This window comes from Apteryx mantelli, chromosome 2 (genome assembly GCF_036417845.1).
Source record: "Apteryx mantelli isolate bAptMan1 chromosome 2, bAptMan1.hap1, whole genome shotgun sequence".
NCBI classification, from domain to species: Eukaryota; Metazoa; Chordata; class Aves; order Apterygiformes; family Apterygidae; genus Apteryx; species Apteryx mantelli.
Genome location: NC_089979.1, coordinates 21,206,601 through 21,220,526, shown reverse-complemented (window position 1 = coordinate 21,220,526; position 13,926 = coordinate 21,206,601). Strand labels below are relative to the sequence as shown.

At 36.1% G+C, this 13,926-nt stretch overlaps 1 protein-coding gene across 4 annotated transcripts in view; it reads left to right on the top strand.

Annotated features, from left to right (window-relative positions):
- MMP16 (matrix metallopeptidase 16) overlaps nucleotides 1–13,926 on the top strand; it is a 202,164-nt gene that overhangs the window by 103,437 nt on the left and 84,801 nt on the right. For all 4 annotated transcript variants that reach the window (XM_067290264.1, XM_013956914.2, XM_013956915.1 and 1 more), the window contains exon 4: nucleotides 11,954–12,258. In XM_067290264.1, coding sequence (XP_067146365.1) covers nucleotides 11,954–12,258 — 305 coding nt within the window. The remainder of the gene's footprint in view (nucleotides 1–11,953; nucleotides 12,259–13,926) is intronic.

The following is a 13,926-nucleotide window of genomic DNA, read 5'->3' as shown; positions in this document are numbered from 1 at the left end:
CTGGGATATGTACTTACGTAAGAAGCAAATGATTTTATTGGATTGAAATTGTGTATGTTTAGTAAACACTAAGTTCTTTGAAACTTTCAGCATCAAATTAACCCCCAGTATGTTCTTAACCCTACCTTTCAACCCTCTTGGTAACTTTTCAGGGAACGTTGCTCTGAAAGTAGTAGTGTACTGAAACTGAGGTCTCTACTTTAAATATGTAAAATAGACCATTGAAGGGAGTCACTCTCTGCAAAATGCAGGTGCCTACAGGTCTATTGCAAAGTACAAACGAATTTGATGGCCACTGGTGGGTCACTGGCCTGGCCATTTCCTGCCTACACGCTGATGGGCGTAGGGACACATGGGGGCTGAACACCTGGATAATTCTGACAATTCTGGAGTAAGTCTGGCATGTAGTTTACATGGTATGTCACCTACTCTGTCAAAACTGATTTTTCCCTGGACCGTTCTTCATACCACAATGTGGAGATAGTTTTATTAGTTACTGTATATCAATGCTATGACTTATGTTTTAAGATTTTTTTTTAAGACCTCAGACATGCCTTATTGTTAAAGCAGATGTGGTACATAGTTGATCAGAATAAGAATGCCCGCTTACGGCATTTTATTTTTATCCGCATTTTAAAATTAAAATATCATGTATGTGCATAAATGTGGCTAGGCATGCAAGGGTATGTACAAATACATGTGTATTTCCCCCCTTATTTGTGTGGAATCTGATTCTCTACTCCATTACAAAATTTTTTACAACGGTGTAAATCTGACCACTTGTATATTTTCATGTACTGTCGTCCCAGGCATTAGTCATAATAATAAACAAGGGTCCCAAGTATTAAGCTTAATCTAAGCCTAAGCAGCTAATCTTTCTCACTCTGAAGAATTTGTAGCTGTTTTTTATTTCAGGTCTTCCTTCTTGCAAAATGTTCGCTCTTTCACTGTAACAAGACCTCCAATTGACCAGAGCTTTGAGGTGAATCAGCCTATAAATTTTCTGTAGGAGTCTACAGACCAAAAGATATTTAAACTGCAAAAGCCAAATTTTATTAGAACAAAAAATACAATATTAAACTTTCAGAATATAGAACACTGAAAGCGACTAAGGAAAAAAAAGAAAAAAAAAATCTTACACACTTCTCCCCACCTGCTTTGTCCTTCCCGGTGGTTCCCTGCTTACAGGCTTAATTCCAGTTAACTGAATGACTTCTTAAGTTGCTTTGTTACCCAAACTTTTGGTCATACCTCTGGTATCGCTTGTCTACTCCATTTTTCTCAGTACCATTTCTCAGTCTCTTCATAACCGTCAGGTATACAGCTCCATCCTGTGCCTTCCTGGCTAGTCATACCTAGTAGTCTGAACCACTCTCATCCTGAGCAAGCTTAGTAATTCCTCCAAAGAAAAAACAATTTCTTCCTCACTTCAGTGTCTGCCACCTCACCCACATTTCAAAAGAACATAACAGAAGCATAGAACAAACAACAAAACAGATGCCATCCATCACAGTCATCTTATCATAGGACCACACTCACCTGCTTTTCTGAGCTAGAAGGATAATAGCAACAAATTGTATTTCATGGGCATCGCCATTATGTTAAGAGGAAACCAGCAAAGGTGAGCAGAACATGGACCTCAGCAGCAGTTAATGTTGTTGTTTTGTTTTTTTCTAAAATGTTTGGTGATTTTTCACTGTTGATTTTAATTGGATCAGAGTGAGGCTAGCAGGAAATACTTTTCAAATTAGCTTCTTAGTTGTTAATTAATAAAATACTTAATATACTACTGTAAATGTATAAACTCTCAATGGACTCTGTGAAATCCACAGATGTGGATTTCTTCATCGTATACATTACTGTCCTGCATGTGCAATTCCACGGCTGAGGGGAATCCTTGGATCAAAAGGTAGATTTACCACTTACTGTCTGGCTACCTGGTCTTAGAGTATGCCCTCAGATGCTGTATTTAAATGAGATATTTATCACTTTAAGCAAAACATTGAGATATTACTAATGATAAAACAGAATAGAGGGCACATATACATTTTAAACTATGTCTACTTTATACATTTTACTGTAGTATTTTCTGTCTGTCACTGTTATTTTGTCCCCAAGAATTGCTCCTGGCACCTGTTAAATGTAAATGAATCAATGTTTCTCAGAATATTTTTCCCCTTGGCTAGTCCCTTTAATCATGAATAAGAGAATCAAAACAGATACATGTGACTTGCATCCTATTTTTTCTAAATTTCCTTATTTTCAAATTGCAATTTTTAAAGTTGAAACAGTTTCACAAGATTTCAAGAGGGAGCTGTCGTGAAAGGAGTGATCCACTTCACTCGTAAGAGGGAAGCAGCATTACGTTTGTTGCAGTAAGACAGTGACTTAACAAAGTTCAGTCGTAAATAAGAATGATTTAACAAGGTTCGATTGGCAAGGTTCACTCAGTTATTTACTGCACGAAGGACAGAGTCAGATGCGGGTGCAACGGAGACCCTCCTGTTGAGTCACGAGGTTCAGACTGGACCCCCTTGCTTTCTCAACTCCTTCTGAGAGGAGCCTGGGTGTGGCTGGATCCAATCTTAGTCCCAGACTCGGTCAACGGTTTGTATCTAAAGGGGTGTGTGCAAAGGGAACCCTCCTGTTGAGTCACGAGTTTTGGAAAGGACCCCCTTGCTTTCTAAACTCCTTTGGAGAGGAGCCTAGGTGCAGCTGGATCCAGTCCTAGTCCCAGACTTGGTCAACAGTTTATGTCTAAGGGATTATGTGCACAATTAATCAGAGATATAACTCAGCAAAGTTTCGTGAAGTTTGCAAAAGTTCAGCATGCTTTAATCACTTACCGAGGATCTGTGGCGGGTAAGGAATCTCTCAACCTCGAGGAGTAACCTTGAGAGGCGTCCCTGCTCAAGAGGAGGTTCTGCAGTGCAGCCCACTGCTGTGCAGGAGAGCTCAATGGGCTCTGGGCTGCCCCTATTTATGGGGGGAGATGATTGTCTCATAGTCATATTTGCATACTAGACGGGCCTTAGTTGGCACATGCTCAACTAGCCCCTACATACGTGCTGTTTACAGGGAGGTCAGGTTGAGGGGGAGAGAGCACATCAGGGTTGGAAAGGAGCACACCATCACAGGAGCTTCACATAAATGATTTACCATGATCATTTGTATGATGATTATGTGCTTTTTGGCCACATATTACATTTTTACTTTGATGATAATTACTCCTAGAAAACAATGTGCAGACAATATCAACAAGATACAAATTTCCAGTTTTTGGAATGTTAACATAGTGTTTTATTAGTAACTCTATATAGTATATGGTGTTACATTAGTTATGCTTTCTCTTCTTCAGGGAATGTAGCTTTGCAATTATATGAATTGGTGAATAGAGTGGTTCTTAGAAGTTCTGTTTCTAATCAAGTTACATGGCAATATTACTTGCTGTTTCTTCTGCCATGTATAGTTCATGCCTGTATACCTTGTAAGCATCATTATTTGTACTTATGTTTTATACTAATATGACTTTCACCCAAAGAGAAGCAGAAACTGATTAGGGAATGATATTTTTTGAAAATTTTTCCTAGCCAGAAGAGTATAGGAGTAAAGGAGAACACCTAGAGTATATGAAAATTATAGCTCCATTACAGAACAAACTAGAAGGATCTTTATGATACAGTCTGGATGCTCCCTTCGCGTTTCAGACTATCAGGCTACACAACAGTCTCTGACTGAATAATATATAGAGTCAGAGAGGAGATCTATGGAACCTATTAAGGGATTTTTTCCTTTTTTTTTTTTAAGGAGATGTTTACAAAGACATTTATGAGTCTCTCTCAAAAAACAACAACCTTCTCTTTTGCTAGGGAAGTAAATCATTCAGTTTTTTAAAGAAGAAGCAGGAATGTGAATCATTAATAATAAAGCAATCGGCTTTGTAAAATAGAATGTGAATGCTATAGGTTTTTTTTAGAAAGAGAATTATTGAATGTAAAGTCTGCCTCATCAGAAGTCTGGGCATACTATTCTTAATTTTAACTCTAGCACTAAGAGTCAGTCATTGATCAATTTTCAGATTATTCAGTCTGCAGAATGCAGAACACTTTCACAAATAAAATTGGAGAGTGTTTTCTGTAAAGCCAAGCTTTTTCTTGAATTAAGCCCACTGCTAAAAGCTCATAATGTTTTAAAATAAAATAATTGCTTAAAAGCTATCCTGCACCTCTGTTTTGCTGTTTTAAGGAAGAAAAAAAAAGTCATTCTTCAGCAATATGCAACATTCATTTAATTTTTAGGGCAAACTTAACTGTAGATGGTCAAGGGCTTCATCCCAAACCTGTTAGAATTAATTGAATCTTTTTCTTGACCTCAGTGGGCACTGCGTCAAGCACTAGATTGACGTCTCCTTCCTTTCTCAACAAGCTGGATACATCCTCAACTTCAGCTCTCCGAAGAGCAGTGGAAGATGAAAAACTGGGACATTTCTAACTCTGTGCTTTGCAGTTAGATTAATTAACGTTAGTTGAGAGCTCCAGTATGCAATGAAAGGCCCTATCTGGCTTGTTAACAGTAGACTACATTATTTCTGTGGTCTGAGTGACCCACAGTGTGTGGAATATGAAAAGATCATTTTCCCTGGATGTTTTAAAGATATCTTGAAAAATAAGAAAATACTGAATTAAGAAAATACTTAGACTATACTTTGTTGATTCAAAGCAGCAACAAATTGGGTTAAAAAAAAAAGTATTGTAAAAATGCTACCATGGAGGAATACTTAGGGAAAATTTGCTAAATTGAAGAATTACACAGTTTAGTGATCATAGCTGCCACAGTCAGTTTATGCTGAATTTCCATGGCAATAGTTTGTACTTGAATGAAAGAGGCCATCTCTGCCAATCCTGATATGATGACTTAAGCTTTGCATTACAATGACGTGCACTTTGCATTATTTTTGAAAGATATGTCAATATTATTTCAGCCACAAGACACAAGACTATTCTCTTTCCATGAAAAATGAAAAACAGAAATAAGGGGAAATAATGATTGTATAATTTTTCAGAGATACTGAGAGAATTCTAACTTCAACCAATTTATGAATAACTGAAACCTCTGAAAACCATCCTTCAATATGGAATCAATATTCCACACTTTAATTCAGTTGTACTGATTTATAGCTGAGTAACATATCTTGAAACATGCTAGAAGCAATTACAGGACTGGGCTACACGTCATTACCATTTGCTTTCCATACAGACACGAGGCCTACAACACCTTAGGTGAGTGGAAGTACCTAACTATGTGCTTGCTAGAGACTCTAGTCTTACCCTATGTTTGAAGTCAGGAACAAATTTTCAGGTTAATAGGTCCTCTATATCACAGACCACATGGTAGCGCAGGAAATGCATGCAGAGGTTTATACTGAGAAGTGATATCTCCGTATGTGGAAAGCATTCTGAGTGGCATGAAGAAGTGTTTACGGTTCTCCTAAGGCAAGTACTTTCAAAATGACGCACTTATGAGTTCTTATCATTCCTACTTACATGTTTTGCTAGAGCTCTTATGATCTGCTGCAGCTGGAAACTCCAGAAAAATAGGGATTTATACTAGAGAGACAAATTGTTTTCTGCTACAAAGTTCTGATAAACTGTTAGACTGCCCTAGGGTTTCAACCCCTAAGAACTAACAGGGTAGGGATGATATCAGGGGTTCCTGATAATAAGCATTAGCTTTCAGTAGTAAGCATGGGTGTAGAATGAGATCCTTAACTAAGGATCTGAAAAGCACTCTTATGCCATTATAGCTGCATCTCCTGCAAGCTTTTTATCAGAATACTATAAAAATTGCACTTCCAGTCAAGCTTATGATACATGGGAAAGTTTTCCCTGTCCACCTGATTTTCTCTAATGCTGTGATAGGCACTGTTTAGGAATCTGAATAAAACTGAGTACTTCAGTTCCTTGAGTGCTGATTTAAGCATATTTCCCCCTTCGTTAAAGCTTGGTGCTTTCCCAAAATGTAATTTAATAAGGGTGATGCTTTCCTTTTTTTAAAGAACAATATTAGCAGTGTTATATACCTCAGCATTTCTAACCCGTGGATGGGGGGAGGGTATGTAAAATATACCTAATAAAAGATGATTAAATTACACCATGCTGATTCTAAACTTTATGCAATGAAAAAAGTCCAGATAACTGTACTTGTGAGAGAGGATCCCTACTTAACAGGCAATTAAGCTGATTAGCTATGCTCTTCCACAGTATGATTAATAAAAAAATGTTATTCACCATAGGTGTTTTTAGTGTCAGCTTTTTTCATCTAAAATTTACCTTCACTGTAGCATATCAGTTCTTTCTTCTTTAATAATTACATACTTCAGGAATCTTGAAATAATACAATATTTGAACATTGATATGTTACCATTTTGAAGTTCTTATCTTGCATTTTATGCCTTTTAAATTAAATAGTATGTTATGACATTGGGATCCTTAGAACATATTTCCTGTAAAAACATTTATCTGTGAAGTATTTTTGCTAATCTTGGTTTTGTGTCTTGGAAATCCCATCTTTGTCACTTTTCAGCTCCTTTTAATGAATTACAGAGAGAATATTATACATGAAACAGAAGAGGCAAGAGAATTATAGATTTTGTCCAACATGGCAACAGTAGGCTGACTTTTAATGTGTCCATATAACAAGAAAATCAAAAGCAATATCTCTGACTTGGGTTTAATCAGCTGAAACAGTAGCTGTATGAATGAAGAGCACATTTTACATGAAAAAGGTTTTTAGGTTACAGCTACAAAGAGTCAGCAAAATGAGACTAGGAAGAAGTTTAAGCTAAGACAACCCAAACCAGTGAGAAATTAATGAAGTTACTTTATGGGAAATATCTCTAGGGAAATGGTGGCATAAAATGAAATATACCTTTGACCAGAGGTAATGTATTCATTTCAATAAAAGTAACACTGGGACCAAAAAAAAAAAAAAAAGGAAAAACTTCAGTTCAGTTTAATTTTGATTGACAGCAATGGCAATGGGAAGGTAAGGTTTTAACATGCTATTCAGATTTAAGCTGTGTTTCATTTCATTTTATCTTAACCATTTCATATCAAGTATAGCTCTAGAATTGGCTGATTACTTCAGCTAGATTGCTGACTTTTTACCCATTCAGTTGAATTTCCTGCTCTTTTATCTTCTGTGTCTTTTCTTTCTTAGAAGAGGGATTCCCATTTGTGACTTTCCTCCAAGAAAATCTTGGAATGGTTGAGGGAAATGGCGTCATAGAAATATTCTCCCCATTTATATTAAATTGATATATTTATCTTCTAGAAAAATAAAAATACCCTCTTGCATTGTTATAATTACATAATAATTCTAAGAGCACCCGTTAGTATCCCGTTTAATCAGCACAACAGTGTAGTAAGACATTATTAGTCCAGTACCCTGGTTTTAATGCACAAGTGAGCACAGAACCCATTTTATTTATTATATGCAGTGGAGAGTAGAAGTATCAAAGCCTACAGACTGTGAAAAAGTTATTACTGAGTTATTACAATTCTTGTGAAGACCATTACTGCTAAGGTGTGAGAACAATGCTAAGCTTTATGCAAATATATTTCAGGCTTTGTCCAGCTTTTGCTGAACTACTTCCTGGATTTAGATTGGGTCAGAAAACTTATCTTTTTATAAAGGATGATAGCAATTTCTGTGAAAAATATAATAAGGAGCTGTTCTATTGACAACTCAGGAAGAAAAAGGAAATACTGAAATATAGAGGCAAATAGATATTTAACATACTGTATTTAAATTTCAGGTGATTGATTCCAAACAGCCAAGTGAGGTATATCCTGAAAGCCTTACAAGGTTCCTAAAGCTGTTGCAGCCAAATGACTATCATTGAAAGATGGAGAATTTTTTTGGAGGATATTTTTGGGGAGGAGGGGGAGGAGAAGAAAAACCCAGAGCTTTTCTAAAATAACAGGACTCAGAATTTCAGACTAACAGTCGCTGAAAGAACTAAGTTTAATTAGTTAGACTCTTCAGGCAACTGTAGAAATAGTACATCAGTGTTAAAAGCACATATCACTGTTGCAATCTTATTCTTTCTTGTGCAAAAGATACGGATTTAAAAGCTCTGATGCCTAAAGCAGCTACCAGGTTGAAAACAGCATTGCATCAAACAACAACAATAATCACAAAATACTGTATTCAGAGGATACATGGCTGTGGTCGTCCAAGAATAGCAGCTTTAAGAACTCACACAAAGTGGCACTCAGTTCACTTGTATATAAAAAATTACAAAGTAAATATGTCATCTTACAGATCATCTTCTATTCACTAAAAAACTTTTGCATTGCAAAGCATGATGAATACATTTTTCAGCTCCTTTACAAGGTTCCCATTGCAAATCTGCTCAAGGTCAGCATTTGAGATTTCTCTCTTCTGGCTTTTTTTTCTGTGGAATGATCACTGGACATAAAGGTTAGGAAAACAATGCTTAGGACATATTGTTTTCACATTATGATGGCTTTTGTCTTGCTCTGCTGCTGCCCTGTGATAGGAGAGATTCTCAGCTGGCATGTTTCACATTTATTTTTACTTGAGCCTTATTATCTGGACACGTTGAGTATAAGATTTTTAGTTCCTCCCTTTACGATACTGGTGACAGTTGCTGCTATTTCAGGTGAGTGATGGCTTTAAGATGTAGAACAATATATAGCAGGAAAAGGGAGTACATAAGAATTTAATTTGCTACTGCGATGATATGTCCAAACTGAAGATTTTAAGAGAGAATCTCTGACAGAGTTAATATATTGTATGTGTTCATCTTGTTACTATACTTCCTCTTCGGAGGTTATATGGTCAACCCTGTGAAAGAAATGTAAAATTATGTGGGTTTCACATGTCTATATTGGTGAAATATTTTAAGCCAGGTTCTCAGCTGGATAACTTCAAAACTGGTGTTAAAAATAAGATTAGAATTTGCCCTTTACATGGTTTGTATTGAAGACATATTAAAATGGACAATCATTTGTCAGTCTCCCAGATGACCATAGTTGTTAAAAATTATTTCTAGAAATATTCTTATATTGGAATAACTAGTGATTTATTTCATTTCTTTTAGAAGCAACATTTCTCAGTATAACCTCACTTTCCCCAGAAGGCTGTTTTGGAAGCTAGAAGTCTATCTTGTTCTAATATAGAGTGTATGCTTTGAAAAACCTTTTTCCTTTGCTTTGAATCTTGGAACTTAGAGTGCTATTTCAACAGCAACTCAATAGCTGAAGCCCCTGGAAAGGGTCCCCATTTGAGGTAATCAACCCTAGTTAATATGTGTGAAACTAGCACAGTGGCTCAATTTTGTATTTTTAATCTATGACAAAAAGTTGATTCTGTGCACTGAAAAAGTGTGAAAATGTAAAGTGATAAAGTTCAAAATATGAGTCAAATACTCTTAGACCAAGTAATTATTTTCCACAGATACAAATCTCCAATCTGTTTTTGTCCCTCCATTTCCTCACATCATGTAGAAGATCAAGAGAGCATCTTTTGTTATGTTTACGTAACGCCAAGCACAGTGTGGTTTTGATCCTTTCCTAAGATTCCTAAATACCAAAACAATAAAAACAATAATAAATTGTACCTGTCAACTGAACTTTTAACTACTTCAAAAATGAAATCAGTTTTGTTAGACATGTCCTATTTTCTATAAAAGCCTGTTGATTCACTTGCTATATTCATTGTATGTTGTAGGGACTAAGAGAACTAACTGATCCTTTACAGAGCACACTGCAACATTAGGCTAAGAGAACGTCTGTCAGTGTTACAAGTGGTGGTCTTAGCATAGAGGCAGATTAACCGTTGTGAAGTTTCTTGTAGAGGCAGTGTATGTGTGGTTTTGTGACTCATTTTGACTCACTGCCACATGACATTCTGTTTTTTAAAAACTATACATTCTCAAAAGGCACAGGGTTGGTAGGTTAAGACTTTGCTAACTGAGACATCTTTAAAAAGTAATTCACAAAGTAAGGAGTTTTTATCATGGGGTTCTGCAGAGATTGATACTCAGTCCAGTGCGTCCAGTATTTTTTCGGTCACCTGAAAATCAGCACAACACTGATCAAAAGTTTACAGATGAGTACATATTTAGGGGGAAAGGGCATCACGCAAAGCAGTCTGAATCACGTGGGGCAGATTTGCTGACAGGCTAAGGACAGGCCTGCAGATCAGAGGGCTTTTCCTCTCTGACAGTGAGATCAATACAGCAATGCTTTGTAATTCTGATACACTCAGTTTTAAAGGGACATTAACAATTGGAGAGAGTGCAAGAAGAAGCACAGAAAATATTTCATGGGCTTGAAAGACTGTCTTATAGTGAGAGATTTAAAGAGTTCAAACTTTAAAACTCAAGGAGACAACAAAAAGTTAAGTACTCTGCAGTGCAGATATATCTTTTGGGGGGAGAAAAAATGAAACATTATAAAAGCTCCTGAATCTAAAGGAGAAAGACACAACAAGAACCAATGTTGCAAGCCAGACAAACTCAAATAAGAAAATAGGCATAACTATGTAATGATGGGTTAAGTCATCTTTGGAAAAAAGATCAAGGGAAGTGGTGGATTCTCTACTGCATACTCTCTTCTAATCTGGCCTGGTACCTTCCTGGAGGTATCTATGCTAGCTAAAAAGAAATTATGCTTTGGTTAGACCCATATTATTGGACTCTTAATTACAAGAGTAATTAAGTGGGAGTCAAAATAGATAACTGTATGGTTTTTTTTGCATAAGCCTATGAGCACAATAATATATATGTAAAATTGAATCTATAAAATTTCCATTTGCATAAACCCACATTACTATCTTATCAAACACATTTAATACTCCAAACACGTGAATCATTTCAGGTTTATTCATGAAAATATTTTTGTTCTCCACTTACACATCAGACTGTGTAAACTTACATAAATCTTACATAATCTTGCATGTATTGTAGGACAATGTTGCTTCTGAAACAAGCACATGTCAAATCGTCAAAACTGCATCCAAATGAAGCAGTTTCAATACAGACACACAGAAAAACAATAGAGTCTTGGCTAGCCATATGAATCTTTTTTTTTTTTTTTTTTTTTTGCAATGATTCCACTACAATTTACTAGCAACTGTAACTCTGAACCCAAACATAATTCTGGCATTTCTCTGCACTTCTCTTTTGTGTGTCATTGAAGAAGTAGTGGACACCGAAATGTTCTGTCTCAATATGTATTTTTGAATGCACATCAATGTTCCATGTCTTCTATCAAGTGATATTTCTGATGAATTCTACAGTTTAATGCAAGATAAATAGAAGTAATCAGATCATAAAAGCACATCTCAGTTTGTTATGAAATAGAAAGGCTTTGTTTCTGATAAGGAATTACTGTATCTCTCTAGTTGCAAATGTAACAAGAACTGGTTTTAAGGCTTTGTAAATACTGGTCAATGGTCACAGTATGGAGCTCTGCTGCTGTTAATGGACTCACTAAGAAGTTAAAATTTCATTTAACTGGAAACATTTTCAGCTTTTGATCAGAAATGACATGCAGTTCTGTTGCTGTGATGGATTCTAATTGTGGTCCAAGAGGTAAACAGTCAGTGGTTGATTAACCTGGTTATCCCACTTTTAAGAATTTTTAATTTTAAATATTTTTAATGTTCTACAAATAAGTTTTTTGTACTACTGGGAATCAACTAGCTAAGCTATAATGAATTCTAGCATAAAAGACTGCAGAGATTAACACAATAATTTCTCACCTGATTATTTAGAAATATTTTTCTTTAAGGATATAATGCCTGACAAGCACTGTTTATTAAAAGCACAGTGCTTTTAATAATGAGGGGAAAATGGATGAGAGCAGTGTTATTGACCACTCTGTGAGATTTAATCTATTTAATGTTTCTCTGTTTCTTTCAGCATAAAGAACGTCACTCCAAAAGTAGGTGATGCTGAAACTCGTAAAGCCATTCGCCGTGCCTTTGATGTGTGGCAGAATGTAACTCCTTTGACATTTGAAGAAGTTCCTTACATTGAATTAGAAAATGGCAAGAGGGACGTGGATATTACAATCATTTTTGCATCAGGTTTTCATGGAGACAGTTCTCCCTTTGATGGGGAGGGAGGATTTTTGGCCCATGCATATTTTCCTGGGCCAGGAATTGGGGGAGACACTCATTTTGACTCAGATGAGCCATGGACTTTGGGAAATCCTAATCATGATGGTAAGAGAAGATTTCAGTTTAAACAAAATAAAAAAAATTACTTAAAGCGTGTCATGAATTTTCAGCTAACAGAACTATTTCAATGCTTTCCTGTCCTGAAAGGCAAATAGTTTTCTCACATTGCTTTAGAAATATTTGCAGTTGATGGATCTATGAGGAATCTTCAGCAGAAAAGTTTCTAAATGTCAGCTACAGTGTGAAGAGGTGTTTCTCTTTTGAAAAGCATTGAATTATGTTAGGAACCTTTGTGTTCATTCAACCATTGAACTGTTAATTGTTTACATGAAGTACTCTCATTTTGAACTTTTCTGCATAAAATTAATTTAAGTTTAGGGAAAATTGAATGTTTATTAGCAGTGATGTTATGAGAGAGGTTAAGAACAACTGAAAATACTGACCAGTACAGGGGATGCCTATGTACATAAAACCTAGTCTTCTTGTTTTTTCTTTATGGTGATGCCATGAGTTCAAAATCAAGTTCTTAAAAATGCCATTCCAAGAACACATTTAGTGTTTCCCAATAACTACAGAATTTATTTTGGAACTGTTAATTCATTATTTAAATTGTACAGTCCCCATAGTCGCATTAGTGGCTGCATAGCGCAGTAGACATACCTAAAATTTACTGAATTTAGAATAAAGATACTCTTCTCAGAACTATCCACTGGCCCTTGCTGAGCTCCTAAGTTCATGTGGCTAAATTCCATTAAACTGCCATTATCTAAGAAACCTAATTGAAAGTTAGCTTTTGCATCTCTGCAGAACAGTATCCAAGAAGAGTTTTTGTGTAGACGTATCCTGCATTCACTGCTTTGGTGTTTTGACAGGTTTTGATTCCAAGTGGCTCCAGCTGAAGAGAATACCTTTGGTTGTCCTAGTAGATCTCTTGCAGTCAGTTACACAGAGTTTGAGAGAGTCTCCTTAGAAAACAAACAAACAAAAAAGGAAATAATGCATTTACTAATGCACAAAAGTGGATAAAAATGACAAATAAGAAGTACAAAACTGTTGTATCTGAATGTTAAACCTAACTTGTAAAGAATTAGGGGCTTTATTTAATTCAGTTCCTTGCCCTTTCTCACCTGAGATCTTCCAAATCAAATTCAGAGCTTTTTCTTTTAGAAGTATTTTTAGGCTGGTGTTTATAACAAAGCTTTAAGTTAATATTTCAGCAGTATAAATAGGGTATTGTAACTGTCCTAATGGTGCAATACTTCCACTGTGGTGGGCTCAATGAAGCAACAGAGCAGTGATCTGCATTGCGAAGACCTTTACTAGCAGAAGGGGTTCAAGAAGCTTATTTTGCATGGACCAAGACCTGTATTCTTGTTGGGGCAAAATCTGTGGTATTGCACTGCTCATATATTTGTGCTCTTCTCTGAGCTCAGCTCAGAGAAATATCAGTGGGAATCTTCTGTTTGTGCAGTTCAGGTACATAGACAGTAACAGTGTTGTGAGGCTAAATTAAGATGTGGTTTATATGGGCCTCAGTGGGAGACCAACCCGGCACATAACGTTCTGTGTTTTTTGAGCTTTTACTTCAGGCACTCAGGAAAATCTACAAGCATGCGTACGTTTAAGGCAAAGTGCCAATTTAAGATTTGATAGTTCTTTTGAAGCAGTTCAACGTATGGATACTTCTAGTCTCTATGAAAATGTGCAACTTTC